Source organism: Globicephala melas, chromosome 20, assembly GCF_963455315.2.
Source record: "Globicephala melas chromosome 20, mGloMel1.2, whole genome shotgun sequence".
NCBI lineage: Eukaryota > Metazoa > Chordata > Mammalia > Artiodactyla > Delphinidae > Globicephala > Globicephala melas.
In genome coordinates, this window is record NC_083333.1 from 5059421 (window position 1) to 5084063 (window position 24643).

Below are 24643 nucleotides of genomic sequence, written 5' to 3' on the forward strand. Positions count from 1 at the left end.
CATCTATATTTCACGGCATCGTGTAAGACCAACTGCAGAAGACAATACATGCGCGGAACAGGCCTCCTCTCTCTCAGACTGGCCCTGCTGCTCTCCGTCCGCTCAGGAAACGTGTTGGTACCAGTTAAAAGGGGAGTGAGGGTGATCGCTGACAGGACCACAACCATGTCCCAGCCTCCTAGCAGCCATCTTGATCTATAAAGGCACCTATCAGTACAGAAAACAAGCCTTTTATAAATTGAAATCAGCTTCTGTCCTGGAAAAGCTAAGAGGTGATGGGTAAAGTTTAATTTAACAATATCTTTTAAAACTTAAAGTTATATTAATAATTCCCAAATTTAATGGTCTGTGTTTTGAGGGAACAAAATTTAATGAAATTTAAATGTCAGCAGAAATAGTAAGCTTTCTCTGGACACTTGTGTGGGCATCAGCTTTTCCCTTCATGGATGGCCTACCTTTCAAAGGCAGAGAAGAGGGTCATATCGAAGGATACTGGAGAGATGAAAGCAGAGAGAAAGTTCATGGGGGTCCCTGAACCTTAATTTCTTACTCTCCTTTACCCCAGCTACTGACTCAAATACAGCTAATGCCACAAAGTACATAAAAAGTACAAGGGCTGCTGGTTCTTTCATGCAGAGCCTTAGTAGCTGTGTTAACAAGGAGGCCAATGAAATGCCAGGCCATTACAAATGCCCTATTGAGAAACTTAGCTAGTTGCGTCACTTCCACAGGCATATAATCCTTTCAAACTAGCTGACTGTGCCCCCAAATTTTATTGCCTTCTATGTAGAGCTGTCTTGGGGCATCCTCCCAGTGAAGGACACCTGGAGAAGAGGGTTATAAGAAGTGCAGGGAAAGAAGGAGGGAGGGTAGAACCAACAGTTATAACAGGTGTTTGCCTCTGCTAACTTCTCTACAAGCCAAGCCCGGTGCCACAGGACCTGATCTACCACTGGTTGGCCTATTCTTGCAATCCTGGCTTCTCTACAATGGAAAATGAGCTGGCTGCAAACAGTTAAAAAATGGGCTTCATTCATTCACCTTATGATGGATGCTGGAGACCACCTATTTTAGAAAAGAGTCAATATTCTGGCGTCAACAGTCACTTTCTTTTTTTTTTGGCAACAAAGGATTTTAGTTATTTATTTAAAAATTTTTTTATCATCTTTATTGGAGTATAATTGCTCTACAATGTTGTGGTAGTTTCTGCTGTATAACAAAGTGAATCAGCTATACGTATACATACATCCCCAACAGTCACTTTCTAATACTCCACTTTCTAATATTCCATTGGAAAGAACCAACAATTTTAATTGTGTATTCCATAAGAGTCTCAAAGGTATGGAAAACTGGGTACTGTTCCGTGGTCAAATTTTAGTGGGACTATCAAGAATAAGGAAAGAGGCTACACTCTTCTTGTAGACACAGCTCAGGGAATCTGGACCAGTTCACACCTTACAGATATTGGACCTAAAATTCTATAAAGGCTGGGAAAACTAAAAATAATAACATCCTAGGGAGAATATTTGAAATCCAACTAAATGTAGAGCGGGTTTCTACCCAAGGCTCAGCTGCTTTTCCCTAAGGAGGATTTCTGCTTCATTTACTCTCCTCTGACAGGGTCTTCTAAAAAAAAAAATGAAGGAGGACGAATAATGTTACTGGGACTTTCCTGGTGGCGGAGTGGTTAAGAATCCTCCTGCCACGCAGTGGTTGAGAATCTGCCTGCCAATGCAGGGGACACGGGTTCGAGCCCTGGTCCGGGAGGATCCTACATGTCGCGGAGCAACTAAGCCCGTGCGCCACAGCTACTGAGCCTGCGCTCTGGAGCCCACGAGCCACAACTACTGAGCCCGCGTGCCACAACTACTGAAGCCTGCACGCCTGGAGCCCATGCTCCGCAACAAGAGAAGCCACCGCAATGAGAAGCCCGTGCACTGCAGCCAAGAGTAGCCCCCCTCGCTGCAACTAGAGAAAGCCTGTGCACAGCAACGAAGACCCAATGCAGCCAAAAATAAATAAATAAAATTTTTAAAAAAGAAAAAAAAAAAAGAATCCGCCTGCCAGTGCAAGGGACACGGGTTCGAGCCCTGGCCCAGGAAGATCCCACATGCCGCGGAACAACTAAGCCCGTGTGCCACAACTACTGAAGCCTGCGTGCCTAGAGCCCGTGCTCCACAACAAGAGAAGCCACTGCAATGAGAAGCCCGCACATCGCAAGTAAGAGCAGCCCCCGCTCGCTGCAACTAGAGAAAGCCTATGTGCAGCAATGAAGACCCAATGCAAACAAAAATTTAAAAAAATTAAAGAATAATGCTACTATTGGGGCCAAAACAGCACAGGGCTTATTCCCCTCTTCTTTTACCCTTACCCTTGCCCCTCCCCCAATTTTACTCAGAAACCTCAAAGCTCCCCACCCTGCATGACTGAAGTAATCTCCTGGGCACGCTGTCAAACTGTGCTGTCGTGGTTTGATGCCACAGCTAAGTGCGGATTTGGGCTTCTGAAGCCTTCCAGTTATACCCCTGGTGACCTATTTAGGAGTTGAACATACTTGTCAGAGACAGAGTGCCATGATTTTTCCCTTCGGCCCACTTTTCTCTCAGATGGTCCCTAACCAAAGAACAGTCACCCTAAGGGCCTGAATGTGTGCACACAAATGGTAAGATTTGTGGAAAGCTTGTATACAGCAAGCATACAAGCCTTGCACATGAGCTCTTTCCCGTAACTTAAATAACCTGCAGGCACTTTTCTTACTATACAGCTTCCTACAACACCACAAACTGCAGCCTGAAGTCAAAGATGTCTGATATCATGGAATCAGGCGTCAGAATTGCTTTGAGTTAGAATGGCTAAGTGTCATCTATGCCAGGCAAAACCAAGAGGACTACCAAGGAGGGATAAAGCAAAACAAAGATAATAAAGCAAAACAGTGTTTCTCAATAAAGGTCAAAATTAGTGACATAGTTCTCCCTACATTTAAGACGCTCTTTCAAAAAAATGGCAAGATCAAGGAAAGTTAAATATAGCCAACCCATGTATAGAACTATGAAAAGTTACAGGTTTAGACACATTTAATGAGATTTATGTAGTATAATCTTCACAATGTATTTTGACCAATAATTGATGATTGTTAATGGAAAAAGTTCACCATAGAGTTTCCCTCTAATGTTTCCAGAGCTTTGTTAAAACCAAGAAGCAGTAGAGGGGCTTCTCTGGTGGCACAGCTGTTAAGAATCCGCCTGCCAATGCAGGGGACACGGGTTCGAGCCCTGATCCGGGAAGATCCCACATGCCGCAGAGCAACTAAGCCCGTGTGCCCATGAGCCACAACTACTGAGCCCACGTGTTGCAACTACTGAAGCCCGTGCACTTAGATCCCATGCTCTGCAGCAAGAGAAGCCACCGCAATGAGAAGCCTGTGCACCACAACGAAGAGTAGCCCCTGCTCGCCACAACTAGAGAAAGCCCGTGCACAGCAAGGAAGATGCAACGCAGCCAAAAAAAAAAAAAAAGAATCAGTAGAACTCTACCTGAGGGTTCAGTGAACATGGGAATTAAAAAGCTCACAGCTCATCACAGGAGCCCATGGCTTGTGGAAAGAACAGGAGTAGCTCCACATTGCCCAGTTTTGTAATGCAGAGACTTTTCTAAACTCACTCAAAGTTCCGTGCACTTCATTAGCTTCTCTGCTCTGTTCTTTGTACAAATGCAGACAGGAGGAAAAAATATCCAACAACCCTCTGAGGATCACAGCTGGATAAAAGACTATAAATGTGCTCGTGCTGCTACAAACAGGTTTCCACCCTAGAATTCAACGTTGCTAGTAATTCTGAGAGGTACCCCCACCCCTGCCTGGCCTGGAGGTAAAGTGATGTCTTTGGGCTACAGTTAAGCTCAAACCCCACAGAGAGTCCTCTCCTGCTCACTTGAGCTTATTTCAAAAAGAGCCTCACGCAGAGCCCAAATCAGTGGGAAAGACTAACGCTAGGTTCAGGCACTGAGTCCCCGCCACCTGCCTCCCCCACCCTGCTGTTACTAAGTCTTTTGTCCTTTCAAGACCGGGAAACATTTCCTGGGAGATACCCTGTACAATTTGTCAGAAAACAGGGGAAGGGCAAAGATTAAACACCAAAGCTACTAACATACAGAAAAGCAAACGTAATTAGGGAGAAAGGAACAGTCACCATGTGTTTGTGTTAACAAAGGTACCATCCACTTCGAAGAACCCAGACATCATTTCTGTTCCCCAACCAGTGTTTATCTTTGCACGTCTCTCATTTGTAATACCACTAAGTATTACGCAGCAAAGAGCAGAGGAAATGGGTCAGTCTCTGGCTTTCAAGTAGTTTAATGAACATTTAGTACAGGATTGCAAAAGGGAAAGGAGTAGTTCTTTGAATGAGTGAGTCAAGTTTTTCTTTATTTAGAAAATTTCATCAATCTGCAAGGTGTACTTGGAATTTGCTTATTGTGAATTCAGCAACAGCTGTATGTAACAGCCAAGTTCCTTTTTACTGATGGGTCCAATCAATAGTTTCTTCTTTTGTCAGTGCCCATTATACCCCTCAGTGTCTTTTGCCTCTCACACAAAACTTCGTCTTTATTCTTATTTGCTGAGACTAGATTTAGAAATAATTAAAGGCTTAAAGGATGAGGATTTTGATATCTGTAAGTGGCAGGCAGAAAAAAGAGTCACCTTCTTATTCTTAACTGTTGTTGAGTCATGGGAAAAGCAGTCAGCGAGCGACCTGTGCATGCGTCCTGGGCATGGTGACAAATCTGCAACACCAAAGTGCCTTTCTGAAATTTGGTCTAGGACTTGCACTGAATACAATGTCCTCCTCTTTCAGGAAACTGGCAGGGGGACAGCTGTACTCCTGTCCTGTCTCTTGGGAGGCTAGCATTATGCAGAGGTGCTCTTATAAGTGTCACTCATTGAATGGCAATGCAGCTGGCCATGTTGTACTCCCTGGGGACTTTAAGTCAAAGGAAGAGCACAGTGGAGGTGGGAAAACAAACTTTTTTTTTTTTCCTGCTCTGGTGACTTAAAACTCTGGCACCTTAAAACAAAAATGCAGGGACTTCCTTGGTGGTCCAGTGGTTAAGAATCCGTCTTCCAATGCAGGGGACATGGGTTCAATCCCTGGTCGGGGAACTGGGATCCCACATGCCACGTGGCAACTAAGCCCTCAGGCTGCAACTACTGAGCCCAGAACGAAGAGCCTGCGTGTTGCAATGAACACCCAGTACAGCCAAAGATAAAAAACAAAAACAAACAAAAAAACCCCAGAAAACAAGAATGCATTTCCAGGTGCCTGTGCTGCATTATCATAGTAAATGCCAACATAACCTCAACCAGAATTTTCCACCAGATTGGTCTGCTTAACTACACACCCAAGGAACTGTTGTGTATGCGCTGGGGGTGGGACAAGAAAGTTCAGAGATGGATTTCAGTATTCTACTCATAACTCAAAGCAAACAACATTCAGCTTCATCTATTTTCTATCGCCATATCACTTGTAGAAGAAAAAATATACCCATTTCTGTTAAGAAGCAGAACACCTGCATTTCTAGGGAGCATCAAAGCAGACGGTTTCTTTTTATAAGCTATATAAAACCTTCAAGCAAATATTCTCTGCATGTCGCCTCCCTATTTACTGTTATCTGGACTTACATAAAGACACATATAAATAGGTGAGTTCACTGCACTGTTCGAACAACTTTTTGTTCTTGTTCACCGAGATCAAAAGCTCATTAACTGATCTGTAGTTATTTCCACCCCAAGCAGTTACCAATCAAACTGAGGTGATTAAAATCTTCCTCCTTAAACCAGGAACCAGGGGCCTCCAAGTATGAGAAGTGCCTATACACAGAAATTTTCTATTGTGGCTGGTGGGAGCCAGGTGAGCATCCTGCCTTAGGGCAGGTGGTGGATTTTCTATACTTCCTCTAGGGTAACTTCCAGCCTTAGACTTCTTTGCTAAGAGGGGTCACCCAGAAAAGCTGAAATAGCAACATACCAAATCATCATAAGGTTCCCTCCACTGAGACACATCATCTTGACTGAGTTCACAGAAAAAATCCTTTACTTACTGTCATTACATAGACAATATAGGCATAGACATTTAAGTGTACTTAAATCAACCATCTTTTTCTAGGTAAGACTAAAAATTTAAAAATAAAAAGATAGGGGAAGTGAAAAGACAACCCACAGAATGGGAGAAAAGACTTGCAAATCATATATCTGACAAGGGACTTGTATCTAGAATATATAGAGAACTTTTACAACTCAATAATAAAAAACCAAATAAGCTGATAAAAATTGGACAAAGATCTGAATAGACATTTCTCCAAGAAAATATACAAATGGCCAAGAAGCACATGAAAAGATGTTCAGCATCGTTAGCCACCAGGCAAATGCAAATCAAAACCACAATGAGATAGCACTTCATAGCCATAGGATGGCTTTAATCAAGAAGACAGGTAATAGCAAGTATTGGAAAGGATGTGGAGAAACTGGAATGCTCATACACTGCTGGTGGGAATGTAAAATGATGCAGCCACTTTGGAAAATAGTCTGGCAGTTCTTCATCGGTTAAATGTAAGAGTTACCATATGACCCAGTGATTTCACTCCTGGGTATATACCTAAGAGAAATGAAAACAGATATCCACAAAAAAACTTGCACACAAGTATTCACAGCATGATTATTCACAATAGCAAAAAGAAGAAACAACCCAAATATCCATCGACTGATGAATGGACTACAAAAATATGGTATAGCCATACACAGAATAGTATTCAGCCATAAAAAGGAATGAAGCACCAACAAATGCTAGAAGGATGAAACTGGAAAACTCACTGAGCCCTTTTGAGTAACACTTGTACTTTCACTCAGAGCTTAATAAAAAACAGTGTTTCATTCAACACACAGTAGTGACAATTTGAATTCCTTTTCAGTTCAAATCAGGTAATTTATTTGTCTTTATGATTTGGCTTTAAAAAAATTCTCTTGGGGCTTCCCTGGTGGCGCAGTGGTTGAGAGTCCGCCTGCCAATGCAGGGGACACGAGTTAGTGCCCCGGTCCGGGAGGATCCCACATGCCCCGGAGGGGCTGGGCCCGTGAACCATGGCCGCTGAGCCTGTGCGTCCGGAGCCTGTGCTCCGCAACCGGAGAGGCCACAACAGTGAGAGGCCCGCGTACCGCAAAAAAAAACAAAAAAACAAAAAAAACAATCTCTTGGAAACATACTTGATTAAGAATTTTAAAAAGACCAACATGAATCTCATCTCCAGATTAAAATGAAGGCTGTACCTAAATATGGCTTTTGCACATTTAAACATGTAAAAAACCACACAACTCATTTACAAAGGCCCCAAACAGCACTAATGTACTAGTGGAGCCCATCTGTAAAGTACTTTGAGAGCCTTAAGGAACAGCAGGAGATGGATGAGATTATAACTGCATTCTACCTTTCACTGAGTATGGTAATTAATTTTGGGACAAGCCCGAAATGAAAAATTTCCTACAACAGTACCACTAAGTACTTGCCTTAAATTACACAAAAACTGTTACCTCTGAGAAGTATTACCTCTCTTTCTGGTTTTAATATTTCTGACGCTTCCTTTCTCAACCAAAGCCATCTGGGTCACAAACATTTTTTGAGTAAACAACTCATACCAAGTATTAGTCTTATATTTTTAAACAGCGATTATCCCTTATCTTTGAACTAAAGTACTCATTTCATAAAAATTGGTCCCGGAGCCCCACATTAATTTGACGAAGCATGCATGTGAAATTGAGTTAAAGTTAAATGTTACTAGACCCCTCCTGTTTGAGTGGACCATTTAAAAACAATACTACACACCCAGATTCCAACACAACACAGCAAATGCAAAAATAAATAAAATACACACAAAACCAAATTAGGTTTGTTTATTGTTGAGTTATTTTACTATTGAGGGGGCAGAGTGAAGGGAGGGAGTCCAGATGCTGTCACCTCCAGTTCTTCAGTGCCAGGCTTCCAAGCACTTGGAATGTCAGAAACAAAAGATGTATAAGATAATGTTAAAACAAATGTATTTTAATTCACCACTTGCCTGATACTATTCTAATGACGAGCTAATAAACACAACAAAATCAGAAAAATCACCTCCTTAAAAGTTCAAACAGTATAGATTTTCTGCAAGGCAGTTTTCTACTGTGTGTGTGAAACCTTTCTTGTTATGACTCACTGAAAATTAAATATGCAAAACTCCAAGCTGAGCTTAGTTTTGCCTGTGCACAGAGACCTTTTTACTCTCATTCTTCGAAAACCTCGTTTTGGATCATGCTGCCAACACCAGAGAGAGGAAAGCCGGCCAACAATTCCAAATATAACATGCGGAGGCAAATGCTACAGAAATCTGTCTGACGGGAAGCGACCATGCTGAGGTCTGCTGAGGTAGATGCACTTCTCAACCAGACCGTTCTGGTCCCTCAGACTGTTTGGAGCAAAATGCAATCAGAGGAAACCATCCAGGTTCCAGTCAGCCCCATTACTGATGCCTATGGTATTCACTTTCTCAGTGAGAACAATCCTATCCATCTCAAACAGAAAGATGGGTCGGCGGCAACCAGAGCTCCACCAGTTAGTCTAATTTTTTTTTTTTTAAGGCCAATTTTTAGAGACCAGTCCATGGAGATCAGTATTTTCGGAAAGCTCAACTTATTGCACGACAATTATGATAAAGGTAAGGTTCCCCAGGGAACACTTAAAAACATCTCTTCCTAATTCTCTAGGAGCAGGTTTAGTAACCCCTAACCCCACTCTGAATAATTGATAAACCAGTTAAACTTGGATAAAATGATTATACTATCACTTAAACAAATATGAAGACATCAGCTCCTCAAGTTTAATTCTTCAATGAGTTCATGGTACTGAGCACAGGACAATTCATTCCCTCACCCAGATCATCAGAGAAAACCCAGAAATAGGGCTCCCAGTCTAACTGGGAAGAAAGGACTGTTCCTCATACAGAGCCCTGGCCCCTGAGATAAGACAAGACAATTAATACAGCTTATGTGACCAGTCATTTCCTCCAGTAGATTATCTTAGGAAAAATCCCCTGTGGTTATGGCCATGTCACTAAGCCCAGGAGGTAAAGCTTGCCTAGAATCACTTCGGGAGCATTTTACTAGATGCTGTTCACTGGGAGGCAAGCTGGCAAGGCCACCAGAGACTGAAAGAGGACTTGTCTCACAGAATTTTGAATGGAGACCCACAGCAGCACTGCAATTATGACCTACAGGGTTTGTAAAACGCCACCTTCACTTTTGAACATTCTGTACATAAGGAAAATTATCATTACTATGCTTACCTAAATAATCCAGTCTTAGTTAAAAAGGGAAGGAAGAGAAAATATAGTCACACCTCCTAACCTCACTCCCACATGACACAAATAAACAATAACGGGACAAATTACCATGAGCACACCCAGGAATCAAAATTTTCTGACACCATTAAGTGCTTGACCTAACTACTTGGGTTGAGATGGTTAATGAAATACTTCACTTGGGCTAGAAGAGTGTGGGGTAGGAGGCAGGAAAGTGGGGTAACCCTCACTTGAAAGAAGGGTTCCTGCCTTTGTACCAATACCTGCAACGTTTTGTGATTTATATAACTACTCAGATAAGTCAATGGTACATTCAGTCCTGGCATCTTCAAAGAGGGAACTGGAGATGTGAAACAAGCTCTGCCTCATTTACTAGGATTCGCAAAGCTCTGATTACCAGTTCCCATTCATGGTCTTAAAAAAAAAGTAGTCAATGAAACGCACAGTCTGAATCTCACTAACAGCTAGAAACCCCTCCCTCTCTCCTACCAGCTAAAGTAGAACTGTTAATTGTTACAATTTGACAAGACTTGAACTCATCAAATTCAAAGATTCAGGGGTTAGGTTTTATAGTTCGAAAGCCCAATCTCAGGCAAAACAGCACACTTTTTCTATGCCTGAAGTTTCTAATAAACAATTTCAGCTTTATTAAACGAACAATAATAAAGAGCTTACAAAATTCTCACTCAGTATGGGAATCACCATTCTTGGTTAACGGTAACTTCATTCTACAGGTAAAACATTAACCCACATTTTAAATCAAGAAGTCTACAATTCAGTCTTAGTATGTATCAAACAAGCGCAATAAAAAAAAATCAGCTCAAGTTTAATTCTCAACCAGAGCAACACAACACATCCAGGTACAAATCTCTTTTGTGCTCAAGAACAGCACAGGAAACTTGACAGGAGATTTTTTTCCCCAGGTGGATTACACCTTATACCAACAGGAAGCAAAGGTTAAAAACCACAGAACCTTACTGCTGGTATTAGTCACTTCACAATAAAAATTTTAAAGCCATTGGCAAAGCTTCCTCCAGGATAATCATTTTTGTCCCTGCAACATTACAAGCCAAGATAGGGTGCTCTCCTGGGCAAAGGAATCTTGGGAATGGTAATGGGAGCTTCCTACAAAACTTCTGACTACAGACTTAATTTGCCCAGTATCAGTCATCTGTCTAATAAGTGTTCCAAAACCTGCAATTAGTACAAATATACAGTGGGCACTACTCCACCAACCGAGAAACAGAATGTGAATGGAACTGTGTAGAGAGCTTAAGGAAAACCTCACTTTTTTTTTTTTTTTTTTAAACAGAGGGCTAAAAAAGGCAACATCAAAAACGGGTGGGAACAAACAGAACAGCCCCTCTCCTTCCCGCTCTCTCCAGCCATCTCCTCTCATAAACGCCTGCCTCAGTCAACTGTTGCTGAACAGAACAAGACCCATCAGAACAAGATACAATCGGGGTCCCGGCGCAGATGTGGGATTTTTGTGGAGGGCAGAGGTGATTTCTCCAGGCAGAACCTGGAGTTTAAACTCTTCTTGGCCGGATTGTTCTGGGCTGAGCTGCAGAGGAGGATCAAGCAGCGGGCGACCAACCCTGGTCCCTCCCTCCCTCTTCGGTCTCTCCCCTCCCCTCGCGTTCAGTAAGCGTCGCGGGGGTGGTGGGGGGGTGGGGGGAAAGCGCACAGCTTTTTTGCTCCGGTCCTTAAAAATGCCCTCGCGGGGCCACCACACACAATCCTAACCCCGACAGCAAAGGATTCTGCAGCGAAGGGTTCGCCGATCCCGAGCGGAGAAGTGAAATCGGCGCCCAATGGCAATTTTAATTGTCTAACCCGGCCCGATTTCCCAAGAGGCGGCAGCGCGGGGCGGGGAGGGAAGAGGGAGGCAGCTCCGACAGGCAACAGGGGGCAAGCGGCGGCAGAGAAAGGGGACTAAAGCGGCAAGATCCCAGCCCCGGCCCCCGAGGAGCTTCCGCAGAAAGGACCCCGAGGCAACCCCCACCGTTCCCCGGGAGACGTTTGCAAATCATATATGCAGCCAAAATGGCGCTGAGAATAAAAATATAATTTAAAGGCAGGTCGCCATATTGTAAACAGAGAGGCAGAGAGAAGAGGCGGACTCGAGAGACACCCTCCATGATTTCTTCCACAGCCGGAAGCGCCCGGGCGCCGGGTCCCGCGGGTCTGGACCAGGGCAGCTCCGGCCGCCGAGGGCTCCGCGCACCCACCGCGAGGACAGCCCAGCCAGGCAGGAGCCCGAGGGCGGCAGGCGCGCGGGGAGGCGAGCGGCGCAGGGCCCGGAGCTCCTCCCCTTCCTCCCCGCCACCGTCGGCCGTGCCCCACCGGCTCCGTCCCGGCTCCTCAGCGACTTCCAATCCCAGATGGGGCTCTCCTCACCCCTCCCAACCCCCACCTCGGGGTCCGGACCCACAGCTGCTCCTCCCCCCCCAAACGGCCGGATCCGGGCAGCACCTGGGGGCGGGGAGGCGCTGGCCCCAGCGGCTGCAGAAAGCTAGCGGCTGCAAGCGCCCGTTATTTCGGCAGCCAGGGGTAGGCCGGGTGAAGGAATGTTCCGAGGAGGGTCCGCCAAGGGGCTCCGGAGGGGTCCCCAGACCTTACCAGCACTGGAGATGGAAGGCGGCCGGGCAGTGGTCACAGCACAGGAGATCCCCACCTTCTTTGCAGCTATCGCAGCTGTCGTGGTTGGTGGCCCTGCCGCTTCGCCGGGGCTCCTTCTCAGGCTTCCGACTCCGCTTTTCTGCCTCGTCCGTCTTGGGGGGAGCCAGCAGAGCTTGGATTTGCTGCACACACATACAAATGGCGTGTGTGCACACCCGGAGGTCCCGGGCGGTCCGTCGCCCCCCCGGCGCGGCTTCTCCGTCACCCACCCCTCTCCCCCCTTTTGTCCTTCTTCCTCCCATCCAGCCTGCTCCCAGAACCTCTCAGCCCCCGGAACCAGGGGGAGCCCAACCTAACCGCGTTCCTGCAGCACAACAACGAGAACGGCTTCTTCCAAATGGGGAGGATCAGAGTAGGGGGATGGGGAGAGGGTGCGCGGTTCCCTTCTCGCCACTTCCTTGTATGGACAGTGGGGGACTCCAAAGCCAGGGAGGCCTGAAGCCCAGTACCCGGACGTGCTGGGGGAAGCACAAAGGGGCCGACAAGAAGGGGGTGGGGAGGCCCGCCGGTGCAACGAGATGGAGTGGGTTGGCGCCTCGGGAGAGCGAATCGAGGGCGGCGGGTAGGTGAAACTGCTGCAAACGTCCTCGGCGGCTGAGCGTAACCCCCCGAGTTGCAAAGATGGGAGGGAGAGTCTGGGTGAGGAAGAGCCCCCCCGTCCCCCGGCCCTCTTGCGCTGCGAGCTCAGGGCCGGCTTTGTGGGGCGGAGGGCGGAGGTTCCCTCCCGGCGCTGGGGGAAGGGGATGAGGAGGGCCACTCTTACCTCCATCAGCCCCCCCGACGTGTCCAAGTCGTACACGATCGTCTTGGTCTCCATTTTCTCCCACATTCATCCACCTCCCGGGCTGGGCGCTCTCTGCTCCGGCCCCCCCAACCCCGGGGGGAGGGGGGAAACGGGGGGAGGGGGTGCTCCTGACCCCGGCCCCCCTTCTTTTTTCCAAACACGGGTCCCGACTTCCTCGCCCTGGCACCCCCCCCACCCCCCGGCCCCCAGTCCCCGGGACGGCAGCGTCCTCCCCACGGGCCGTGAGGGGGGAGCGGCCCCTCAGCCCCGGCCCGGCGTCTGGCTGCACGGTGGGTCCCGGCTCCGGGAGTCAGGCCTTGGCGGGGCCTAGTCCCACAGGCTAAAGCCGGTGCTGGCGACCGCTGGTCCGGCCGGGAAAGCTGGCGGGCGCTGCCATCCCGGGGTTGGGGGGATCGCAGTGGGGGTGAGAGGTTAGGTGAGGTTGTGGTACGTGAGGTGACTGCGGGGAGGGTGATGGGGGGTGGTCCCCGGGCTCCGCCTCTCGCCGCCGCCGCCGTCTGCGTCCCGGCTGCCGCGCACTTGGCGCAAACTTACCGCGAGCGCCCGCAAAGCCACCCGCGCAGGCGCCCCGGGATCGCCGCTCGCCGCGCGCAACCGCAGTGACAGCCGGCGGCCGGGCTCCCGCGCAGCCGCAGTGAGGGGGTACCCCCCAGCGCGCAGCCGCGCTGGCATTCGTCTGGAGAGCCGAAGCCCCGCCTTTCTGCCCTGCGCCAGCGTACTGAGAGAAAAGGGCGGGACTTGAGGTCTCGCGCAGGCGCCTGGGAGAGCGCCTAAGGGTCACGGCGCAGCCGCAGGAACATGGGGATTCTTCATCCATTGGTGTTTGAGTATAGACCAAGACTACTCTGTTCCCGCGCAGGCGTATTGAGGATGCTCCCCTCCCGCCCCACAGCAACACAGCCGGCTCCGCGCAGGCGTATTGTCACCTGCAGGCCCTAACAAGAATGCTTCTCCTTTCGCCATTTTGGTAGTGGGATATAAACCACCGTGTCCTTGGTGCCCTCAGGCATGAACAGAAAGGAGCAAAGTGTGGTGTTGGCTAGAGCTGGTAGGCTGTCGGTGACAGCAAGTACTTCTAGGGATGTTGTACTGGACTCTGGTTCCAGCGTCAGGTGTGGCTGGACCAGGCGCCATATTGGTAAAGAGAAAAGAAAAGCCATCGCGACGGAAAACGATGCTTTTGGTGTCGGGTTGGATGGCTACTGTTCCCTCTTCCCTCCCGCTCCCAGCGGTAAATTTTAGCCTGAGCATTCCTGCCTTTCATGGTGATGAAAGGAGAGGTCAACCTGCCCGTTACTACCCTCTCTTGATCACTGTCCCTGAGAATGGCTTTCCAAGAGGAAGCCCAAAGCGAAGAGTTTGTAATGCTGACAACGCCCAGCTACCTGCCTACAGTGGACTTCAACTCCCAGTTTGCAATGCGCAAAGGGTCCAAAGGGCGAACGAGAGCGCATTGCATCCTGGGAGCAAGAATCGCGATGGCGCTGGTGGGTTATGGGGGCCGTAGTTCCGTGTGCATGCGATGCAGTGGACGGTAACAGACTCGGGGAAGAGTGATTTGCCTGCCGGAAAGATACTTTTCAGAGCTGCCGTGCTGCATGCTGGGATTTGTAGTCTGAAAGGCCTCACCTCGAATTCTGGGCGGGGCTTCACGCTCTCCACGGCGCCCGCCCCTGCCCTTGGTACCATCTTCAGAGGCTGCCAGTTATCTCTGCCTGACTGTAGATGAAGCGGTGGAGAAGGGAGTGGCATCATTGTGCCTGACACTAGGCGTTTAGTTGGCGTTGTTACCAGGTAGCTGTGTCCTGGCTCACTTTTGATGTTAAGGTGTACTTAGCATTCTCAGAAGCCTAAAACTGGAAAGGGCTTAAAAACCATCTCTTAATCTCCTCACTTCCAGATGCACAAAGAAGAGCAGTGATTTGCCTCGTTCACATAGTGAATTTATGGCAGAACTAGGAATGAAACAGCTTTCTTGATTCCCAGGCTAGGATACTGTCTAACTGCCTGCGAGGAGTTGCTGCTTTTTTGGGGAGAGTAAGGAGGGTGATTGGATAGGGTGGGGATGTCGGTGTGTGGACTTAGGTTTCCGTTTTTCTGACTTTCCTAATGATCCTGTTGTTGCCTGGGAAGAACGATAAAGTCCTGGGCCTTATTGATCAAGCAGGGGAGTATATCATGTAGATCGGCCCTCTCTGCCCTCTACCAGCCTCAGCAAACAAGAAATCTTAGTGGCTATGGGCCAGAGATGTGGCCCTCAGAGAGAGGAGGGCTGAGCTAGAAGTATGGAAGTGGGCGGACCTCATCTCTTCTTAGGCTGTATTTCATGCCACAGACCCTCAGAAATAGATACATCATGTGCCCTCTCCCACTGGCGTCCTTCCCACTGCTCAGGGCCCAGCTGTGTTGATGTGTCAGCCTGAAGGTATTATGGGGCAGAAAAGTAAGCCATTGGCACATGTCCAAAGAGCCAGGCTTTGCTTTGATCAACACCATCATTGCTGTTGAGAACAGACATAGGCATTAATAGGCTAAAGAGGGAAATAATACTTGGCTCTGTTGACAAGTGCCAGGGGAACTAATCACTCCACAAACCTTCCCCTCAGAACTTGGAGGATGAGGTCAGCCCAGTGGGGCCAGTAGTTGGTGCCACCTTGGAGAGCTCCAGCCCTGGCTGTTCCAGGGGGATTGAGGAGAGAGAGCAGGTGGGTTACAGATGCCTTCGGAAGTGACCTCTTGTGGCTAATTTAGGCACTGCATCCTGCATAGACTGGAGCCTCTCCGTCCTTCAAGGTGGCTTGTGGTAGAACCAGGAGGTGGGCAGCCGTGAGTGGTCAAGACCTCCCTGCTGGATGACTGTAGAATTTCTGGTTACTGCTACTATTTCCGTCAGAGAGTTTGTGTCATCTGGCTTCTGAGTGCCCTTAACTCCCTGTTGCCTCCCTCTTGCTCTTACTCTGGGGAGCAGCCATGCAGAGCATACCTCTAAGCATGGATGTATGATGGGGACCAAGGCTGGCTAAACACATCTCAGGAGGTTCTGGGGGCCATAGGGAAGGGGCATAGAGGCTAGGAGGGACCAAACGTGGCAAACCTAAGCACATCCGCTTCAGTCACCTCTTTCTGGAGTCCATGGATACAGCTTTTGTTAAAATAGGAGGCAGGGGCTTCCCTGGTGGCGCAGTGGTTGAGAGTCCGCCTGCTGATGCAGGGGACATGGGTTCGTGCCCCGGTCCGGGAAGATCCCACATGCCGCGGAGCGGCTGGGCCCGTGAGCCATGGCCACTGAGCCTGCGCATCCGGAGCCTGTGCTCTGCAACGGGAGAGGCCACAACAGTGAGAGGCCCACGTACCACAAAAAAAAAAAAAAAAAAAAAAATAGGAGCCAGGCCCCTACGCTGCATTGCCTCTGCGCCTCACAGTCTGGATGTTCTCTGAGGACAAAACAGACTAGAGCCTCATGTTCAGGGGTTCAGTCTCTGATTCCTATTCCAATTTCCTAAGCCTTGCTAGCTGGAAGGAAGCGAAAGAAGAGAGGCATCAGGCTTCCTGGGCTTTTTCAGCAATACAGTGGCTCAAAGGAGAGGCTTGGGAATGTGCCAGCCTGCAGTTCTGGACCTAGCAAAGAGGAGGAAATGAAGCATTGGGATTGATAAGCATTTGAGTTCCTGGGCTCCCATACCCCTGTGGCACCAGCAATTGGGACCTCTCATTTCACATGCCATCTGTTGCACTGACCTTGTTGGGACAGTAGTCCCTGAAGCACTGGCACGTGACTGTGTTTTTTCTGTTGTTGTTGTTGTATATTTTTTGGCTGCGCCACACAGCTTGCTGCTGCAAGGTCTTAGTTCCCTGACCAGGGATTGAACCCAGGCCACCACATTGAAAGTGCTGTGTCCCAACCGCTGGACCACCAGGGAATTCCTATGACTGGTTTTTGATAAAATCTGGAGATGATCAGTTGGTAGGTCCAGCATGCCTTCTGGTCCTAAAGTCCACATCCCATTTATCTCCCACCTTCCTTCCCTCCAAGAAAATACCATCCACCAGGCCATTGCTTGTTTTTTTTTTTTCAAAAACACCATTTTAATAAGGAAACAACAGAAATAGAAGATTGTTCTCTGGCTGGAGCCCAGACGCCGTATAATACATTACATGTACAAAGTGGCCTGCAGCCAGCTTCTGGGCCTCTCCCTGGGACGCTCTGACCCCCTGTTCCATGCCAAATTCCTGGACCCTTTGACCTCTGCTCCTCTCCAGAATATGCCTGCCCACTCCCCTTATCGCAAAACGCAGTGGCCAGGAGGGAAGCCTGACAGGGGGCTGGGGTTGGGGGAGGGGCTAGTGGGAAAGAGGATGTTTTTAACAGCCAGACTGACATCAGGGGAAGGTCTCCCTCTCTTCAGGGTGCAGGGCTGCCAGGGGAGCAGTGGGGTGTCCTGCTTTGGTGTGGAGCATGAGTGGTGTGGCCTAGGGAAGCCCAACCTGAGCTTGGGGTAGAGTCCCTAAACCCTTTAGGATGCCTTAGAATTATTGCCTCCCCCAGAAAGGGATAGAAGGCAGAACTGACCATTCCCAGGGCCTTAGAGAAAGACTAGAGACCCCCCCCCCCCGAGGGGGCTGATGTCAGCATGTCAGGACTACCCAGAGGTCGCTGCTGAGAGCAGTTTTGGCCACTGGTGATGGCCCTGTGAGGAGCACCCTGGCACAGTTTCCGCCACCGTCAAGTTAACCCTGCTGCAGGGCGCTACATGCCAGGGCTGGATGGCGGTCACGTGGAGAGAGGCGCTCCCGCTCTGCCTGTGAATTCCAGGCTGGAGGTCCAGGGCACGAAAGAGAGTCAGGAGAATGCTGGTTCTTGATGCCTGTGCCCCAGCTGTGTTCTGCCTAGAGGCAGATGCCCCTGACTTGGACCCAAGGAAGAGCCCTAAGTGGGCAGTGGTACCAAGAAAATAGGCCCTGGCGGGCATTGCAGGCGGGAAGAGCACAACTTTTTGAGGGATTGGTGGCATCTCTTCCCAGGTGGTATGTACAGGAGGTGGAGGGACAGCAGGAAGCTGGGAGCTCTGCTGCTGGGCTGTGAGGCAGGGCTGAGCCAGCTTGCCCAGGCTGCCCCACCTAGATGGAGACTTCATATTCTCTCGTCTCCTGCAAAGGAAAGAGACTGCTGGGAGTTGGAAACTTGTAAAAGGTTCGTCAGTCCATAATCCACCTTCCCAAGGGAAAGGGAAAGGGAAAGGGAAAGAGAGAGGGCTTGGCAGGACCCTTAGGGGTACCTGCCCAAGGGAGCATAGGATTGGGTCCTGATTAGGGTGTCAAGCCTGGTATGGGTACTTACTCCAGTCTCGTAAGTCGGATTGTCAAATGCTGACTCCACGGTGATGCGGTCATAAGGGCGGGGTCGTGTTCGGGGCAGCTGCAGGGGGCTTTTCCCCTGGAGCCTGTGTGGCAGAGAAGCCTGTGAGTCAGGAGTGCTGGGCAGGAGTGAGTCAGGGGTGCAGGGCAGGAAGGGAAGCCAGACTCACCTGGAGAAGTAGAGGTACACACCTCCCACCAAGAGCGCCATTGCCACCAGCGGCAAGAAGATGGCAGCTGCGATGTGAGCAGCATCCAGGGTGCTGGAGGCAGCAGGCGCCTTGGCAACTGAAAGCACAGAGGATGGGATTGGGGCAGAGGCCTGGGTCCCATATCCCCTCACCTCTGCCCAGGGGCATCCAGCCACCAGCTCCCTCTAGCTGGCTGGGGGCAGGGAAGGAGCTTTTTGCCCCGCTAGTCCCAGACCTCTCTCTCTCTTTCTCTGCCCTCCCTCCTCAGAGAACCCATGGCCTGGGAGCTGTGAGAACTAGGGGCAGGGAGATTATTTCCCTGGCCCTCAAGGTTGGGGGCTCACCATCCAGGCTGCGGCCGCTGTAGAAGCCATCCAGAGAGGCTGGAACAAGAGGGGAGGGCCAAGGGCGGTGGATGAGCCCAAAGAACCAAACCACTAAGGTAGGGAGTGGGCTGATCATGGGAAGGATTTGTCCAAGGAGAGCCCATCCCAGAATCTGTCTTGGTGTCACCAGGTCAGAAGGATCTGGCAGAGACTGGGGAGACCAAGAATAACAGGAAGGGGGCATGGGCAGGGGGTTCTGGTTCTCAGCACTTGACATCTTTGCCAGAGCAGCCCTATGGGCCAGGCAGAGGTTCCGGGGGTGGCAGGGCACTCACCAGCCCTACAGATGGGTGGGGGGTCACTCCAATGTGAGGGGTGTCCGGGCACACACTTAATGCTGGCCTGGCCCTTCAGCACGTAGCCAGGGGCACATGAGAAGTGGATAGTAGCCCCCGCTGGGTGCAGCTGCTTCTCAGGACTGCGGGCACCATTCTCGGGGGCGCTGAGGCCATGGCACGGCTTGAGATGTTCCACTGCAAAGCAGGCAGAGCCCAGTGAGGGTGCCAGGCCCCTAGCCTCCAGAGGCAGCATCTTCCCCTCCTCCTCATTTGAGACTTACGGAGACATTTGGGGGGCCGGTCGCTCCACTTGGGGCTGCTGGCTTGGCGGTCATGGCAGGTGAGGATGGCACTCCCCGTCAGCACAAAACCCTGGTCACAGATGTACTGCACGGTGGCCCCCACGGGAAACTTGGGGCTAGATATGAGGCGTCGGCTGTGCTCCACATCCCCAGGGTCATGGCAGGAAGTCACTAAGGGTGGGGGGCGAGGGGGGGAAGTAGCCCAAGTAGAACTCAGCAAAAGCCAGTCCACGCTGGCTTTGTTCCAAGTCAGCCAACATCTTCATGGCATACGGCTCCACCCCTATTTATTTGCCCCTACCCTTTTGCTGGTGTATCTCCTCATTCGCCCCTTCCCATCCATCAGAGTCAACAAATACTGATTGGCCATATACCAGGAACGAAATACTCGGAGTACTTGGCGGATGACCCTATGAGAAAGTATTATCCCATTTCACAGATGAGGAAATTGAGGCTATGAATACCAGTTAATAATGGCTGGAGTCTGGGTCAGAATCCAGGAGAGAGGCTTGTAGGTTGCGCTGGGGAGAATATGGGGAACAGGTACACTCACCCCTCTGGCAGGAGGGCAGGTCCTCACTCCAGGTTAGGTCCCACTGGCACATGAGGACACTGGATCCCACCACCTGGTAGCCAGGATAGCACTGGTAAGTGACGACAGTGCCATGTACCAGCTCAGGCTGCGATGGGCTCTTCCAGCCATTGGGGATCTCAGGCAGCTCCGGACACGTGTCATTACGGGGCACCTCTGGGGGCGGCAAGAGGCAGGCCGTCAGCAGCACCAAAGGGACTGTGCTAGCCTCCCCGACCCTGAGGGCACTCCGGCTCCTGCCAGTTTGTCCTGGGCCTAGCCTGGCCTAGGCAGGCTCAGCGGTTCATGCCTTCCTGCTCAAGGGCCCCTCCTTGCCTGTCCCTGGCATCATTGTGTCTCCTAGATTCCAGGGTTGTCACCTAAGCTTTGGCCTTACTTCCAGAAGCACGTTGGCCAATTCCTCAGGGATTGGGTAGGGTGGGGAAAATTGTCATTTCTGTCAAAGATTGTTAGAGAGGTAGAAACGAACACCTCTCCTCAGTTCCCTATTTCTGTTATGAGGTTCCTCCTGCTGTCTACCCAAATCCCTCCTGCTGCAGCGGAGCCTTGCTTCCTCTCACTGGGCCCTCAGGGAAGACGGAGAACAAGACTAGCTTCCCGAAGGTGATACCTGGAGTTTCCCAGCTTTCCCTCATCAGATAAGAGCACTCAGGCTCCTCATTGCCCTGGACTCTCTGACTTGCCATGGTTCAGGGTCTGCATCCTGGCGTCCCTTTTCCCCCAGGCAGCAGGGTGGGGCAGGGGCAAGCTCACCAAAGAAGTGAATGACAAAGCCCTGCTGGTAGCCCAGCACTGAGGCCCCGGGGTCTGACTGGAACTGTATGGTGACATCAGCCATGGAGGTAAAGAGCTTGAAGTGGCCACGGGGCCCAGAGTACTGGCCCAGGACCCGGGCTGTCAGGTCATCCCCATCGTAGAAGGTAAGCACGTCACCAGGGCCTATGCGCAGCCTGTGGAGGAGGACTGTCAGGAAGGGCGGGCCCGGGGACCCCAGGACGGGCTGGGTGACAGATGTCCCCAGAGCTCAGGAGGTAGCTTGGCCAAGCCCAGTGGGCACTCACACTCGGACGTCCAGCATGATGCGCTTGTCTTCCTCCACATGCACGCCCCAGATGCAGTCCTGCCCACGGCCGTAGGGCTCTGGCCAGTTGGGGGAGAGCACCACGCCGGCCGAGTCTGTGATCTCCCCACTGCACACAGCTGGAAAGCAGAGGAGGCGCATCCCCTCCGCGTTCCCCCCCAGTGCCATGTCCTGGAGCTGCCACCGGCCCACAGGAGTGCCTACCCACTGCTTGGAGCCCCCCACCTCCTCCTCAGGGGGAAGCTTGAATCACACATGTCAGAGGGCCCCTGTGGTCCCAGGCCCTGTGGCTGGCTCCCTGGTGCCCACCCTGCTCCCTGCCCTGGCAGGCCCATCTACTGGTGTCTACTGACCTCGGCAAGCAGGCTCTGTCTCGTTCCATTGGGGGTCATGAGGGTCAACGCACTCAATGATGATGGAGCCCTGCTCCAGGGTGTAGCCAGGGTCGCAGCTGAACTCCACGGTGGTACCCACAGGGTAGGAGGGTGCGCTGCTGCTGAAGTTGCCGTATTTGACAAAGGGCTCATAGCAATGGCCTTGCTGGAAGGCTGCAAACCACAGGGCCCAGCCCAGCTCAGCCTCGACTGGAGCAAACACAGGGGGCAGTTGTCCGCCTACTTCCCTCCCCAAGGCCTTTCTCTTCCTGACTGCAGATGTATGTCTGAGATTTGGAGCAGAGGGCAGGGACAGCCCAGAGCATCCGTCCCGATTGTGCTCAGGAGGTCATCTTGATTACCATTGTGTTCCCAGTGCCTAGTTTGTGCTTAGTACACAGAGGGTGCTCAATAAATGTTTTTTGAATAATGAACACATGCATGCATGAGTGGTGCTAGGATGTCTCTTGTAGCAATTCTCCTTCCCTAAGGGTTGGGGCCATTTTTGTTCTTCAAACTCTAGAGAATTCATTCTCTTGGACCAGAGGTCCTGGGTCCAGGCAGGGGTCTCCTGAAAAGATGGAGTAGAATCCTGGACTTCAGGAGAGGGGTAGGGAGAGGGGACCTGGGTGGCAGGTGAGCAAGGGCTGAGTTGGAAGGCGTGATAATGGAATGGAGGCAGAGGGGGAGGGTGTGAGAAGAGACCCCAGGCTCAAGACCCCCACCCCCAGTTAGGTCCCAGCAGACTCACCCTCATAGCGCAGGGCCATGCCTGCAGCCGCACCACTGCTGTCAGTACTGAGCTCCACAAAGAAGTGTCGGCCGGAGCTGAGCAGGCCCTCAATGGGCAGGTACTCCACCTCATAGGAATCATACACCGGGGGGGCCTCCACATTGTCCCCATTGCGGATGATGAGCCTGGGCCAGGAGAGCGGCAGCTGCGTGGCTGGTCGCTGAGTCGAGTGGGGTGAGGCCCCAGGCTTGGGTACCATCCCTCCAGCAGGGTATTACCAGGGCAGGCACTGCTATCCCACCAGGATACCCCCTCACCTGTCATCATCCTCTGCCAGGGAAACCTTCTCAAAGTGCAGGTGCAGCCGCTGGCCCTCGGGAGCCTCAAGCAGCCAGTGGCAGGTGAGGTTGATGCTGTAGTTGCCCGGGAAGCCAGGAGAGACGATACGGCCCGTGGTGGCATTGCGGATCACTCCACCGCAGGAAGCTGTGAGACAGGGGTGGGACGGTGGGCTGGGCTGGCCAGTGGGATCCTAGACAGCCTAACAAGCCTCTCTGCCCATCCCAGCTCTGTACCTTCTGCACGGGCCAGCAGGGAGCTTGCTTTCATGGCCCTGAAGGTCAATCCTTTGCCCCTGTGACCCTGCTCCAGGCAGCCGACCTCCTAACCTTTCACACCTCTGTTATTCTTCATGTGCAACTCCCTTGACTAAGGTAGATCTTCCATTGCCTAGCCGTGTGGCCCTGGGTAAGTCACTCACCCTCTCTGCTGACTCCTCTGGGAGGCCATCCCTGATTTCCCCTGCCCAGGTGAACTTTATTAATACCCCTTACCAGGGTATATCTGCTGCAGGGTATATCCAACCTTCTTGGGTATATCTGCTGTCTCTACCTCATGTCACTTTCTTAAACCAGTTATTATTGGATATGTCCCTTACGTAGGCCCCCTTGGGCAGGGACCAAGTCTTTTCAGGCCAGGCACAGAGTTGGTATTCAATGTTTGTTGAATAAAATGAGTGAATGGATATTAAAAAAGAGAGTGGGACTAGATCAGGGATGACAAACACCTGGTATGCATGCCGTCCACCTCCAATTCTTGTGCCCTTAGCAGGCATTGCTAGCCAGGCGATGGTCTTGAATGCTGTCTGAAACAGCATCACTACCACTGTCATTTCTGGGCTGACCCCTTAGGGCCTTTCCAGCACTGGTTCCTCTGGCCTGGGACCGTCCTCTCTTCCTAAGCAGAGGCTTATCAGCTCTCCCATCCCCATCACTGAGGGCTGCTGAGTTACTTGGCCACGGGCTCCTGGCAGTTAGATGGGGCCAGAGAAGGGGTCTCAGGCAACAGGAGTGTGGCTGGTTTCAGGCAGCGCTTTCCTCTCCTGGACACGCAGCTCTGGACCAGCTCTCAGAGACCAGGCTGCCGTGGCCAAGACCCGGTGCCTTTGTCTCCAAGTGTTCAAGACTGCAGAATATTTTAACCTAATAAAGCTTCCGGGGAAGGAGTTGTGGTGAGTTTCTTCTCTGCTTCTTTGCAGAGGGGGCAGACTCACCTTTCTGCTTGGTCTCAGAATGGAACTGCCCTTCAAATCTGATCATGCCCCATCCTCCACTTAAATTCCTCAGTGGCTCCCTATTACCCTCAGGATAAAGTCCAGCCTCAAGAGGGTGTTCAAGCCCTTTATAAACCACTCTCTCTTGACTCAGCGTCAGCCCTTCCCCGTACACCCGCTTCTTCAGGTGCACCTCACCATGTCCTCACGACAGTGTGCTGCTTCATGCCTCCGCATCTTTGCAGGTGCTGTTCCAGGAATCCACTCCACTTCCCTGACCCTAACATGCCTGTCATCCTTCCCTGCCTTCTCCTTGGGAAGCTTTCCTTGTCTCCTTCCTCATTTTGGAGACGCTCTCCTTCCCTTGGATCCCCACTGTGCCCTGAGTTCCCCCCATCACAGCTCCATCTGCACTGAACTTCCTGAGCTGCTTTCCAGTCTTCCCACCAGACAGAGAGCTCCTTGAGGGCAGAGCCCGTGTCTGGCTTATTCACCTCTGCTTGTACCTGGCACCTAGAAAGAGTTTATAGAATGAAATAAGTATCAAAAACCCAAGCTGCCTTTCACACTGCAAACTAAACATTCCATCTCCCTTCTGCCAACAAGCCCCACTCCACTGGCAGCAATCTCAGACTCCCTGATCACCCAGGGCCAGAACCTGGGAGTCTCCTCCTTCCCCCCATTCCCTCATCAGTGACTCTGGAAACACTTCCCTCCTCTTCATTCCCGAAGTCATTGTCTAAGTTCAAACCGTCTTGCCTGGCTGGCTGCCTAGCCTCCAGACACCACCCGGCTGTCTCTCCTGAGGAATAGTTCTGAGCCCCTCCCTCCCCATCTCACAAAATTTCAACAGCTCCCCACCCAGTGTCTTGGCCTGACATTCAAGGCCCTCCCACTGCCCCTTCCACATGTCTCAGGCCTCAGCCAAACCTGG

The 24643-nt window shown here is 51.0% G+C and overlaps 2 protein-coding genes across 6 annotated transcripts in view; both read right to left on the reverse strand.

Annotated features, from left to right (window-relative positions):
- The window catches only part of PHF12 (PHD finger protein 12), a 39992-nt gene extending 26543 nt beyond the window's left edge, over nucleotides 1–13449 (reverse strand). For both annotated transcript variants that reach the window (XM_030861984.2, XM_060290557.1), the window contains exons 1-2: nucleotides 12824–13449; nucleotides 12001–12182 (exon numbers count right to left, since the gene is read on the reverse strand). In XM_030861984.2, coding sequence (XP_030717844.1) covers nucleotides 12001–12182; nucleotides 12824–12889 — 248 coding nt within the window. In that variant the 5' untranslated portion in view covers nucleotides 12890–13449. The remainder of the gene's footprint in view (nucleotides 1–12000; nucleotides 12183–12823) is intronic.
- A 3474-nt stretch (nucleotides 13450–16923) lies between these two features.
- SEZ6 (seizure related 6 homolog) overlaps nucleotides 16924–24643 on the reverse strand; it is a 45094-nt gene continuing 37374 nt past the window's right edge. Inside the window, exons 6-17 of one of the 4 annotated variants that reach the window (XM_060290259.1) lie at nucleotides 22475–22643; nucleotides 22176–22342; nucleotides 21404–21598; nucleotides 21031–21169; nucleotides 20723–20919; nucleotides 19931–20125; nucleotides 19357–19548; nucleotides 19073–19270; nucleotides 18756–18794; nucleotides 18391–18508; nucleotides 18204–18306; nucleotides 16924–18013 (exon numbers count right to left, since the gene is read on the reverse strand). In XM_060290259.1, coding sequence (XP_060146242.1) covers nucleotides 17984–18013; nucleotides 18204–18306; nucleotides 18391–18508; nucleotides 18756–18794; nucleotides 19073–19270; nucleotides 19357–19548; nucleotides 19931–20125; nucleotides 20723–20919; nucleotides 21031–21169; nucleotides 21404–21598; nucleotides 22176–22342; nucleotides 22475–22643 — 1742 coding nt within the window. In that variant the 3' untranslated portion in view covers nucleotides 16924–17983. Of the gene's footprint in view, nucleotides 18030–18203; nucleotides 18307–18390; nucleotides 18509–18755; nucleotides 18795–19072; nucleotides 19271–19356; nucleotides 19549–19930; nucleotides 20126–20722; nucleotides 20920–21030; nucleotides 21170–21403; nucleotides 21599–22175; nucleotides 22343–22474; nucleotides 22644–24643 lie in introns of all 4 variants that reach the window. The other 3 variants (XM_060290258.1, XM_060290261.1, XM_060290260.1) reach the window with 3 other exon arrangements.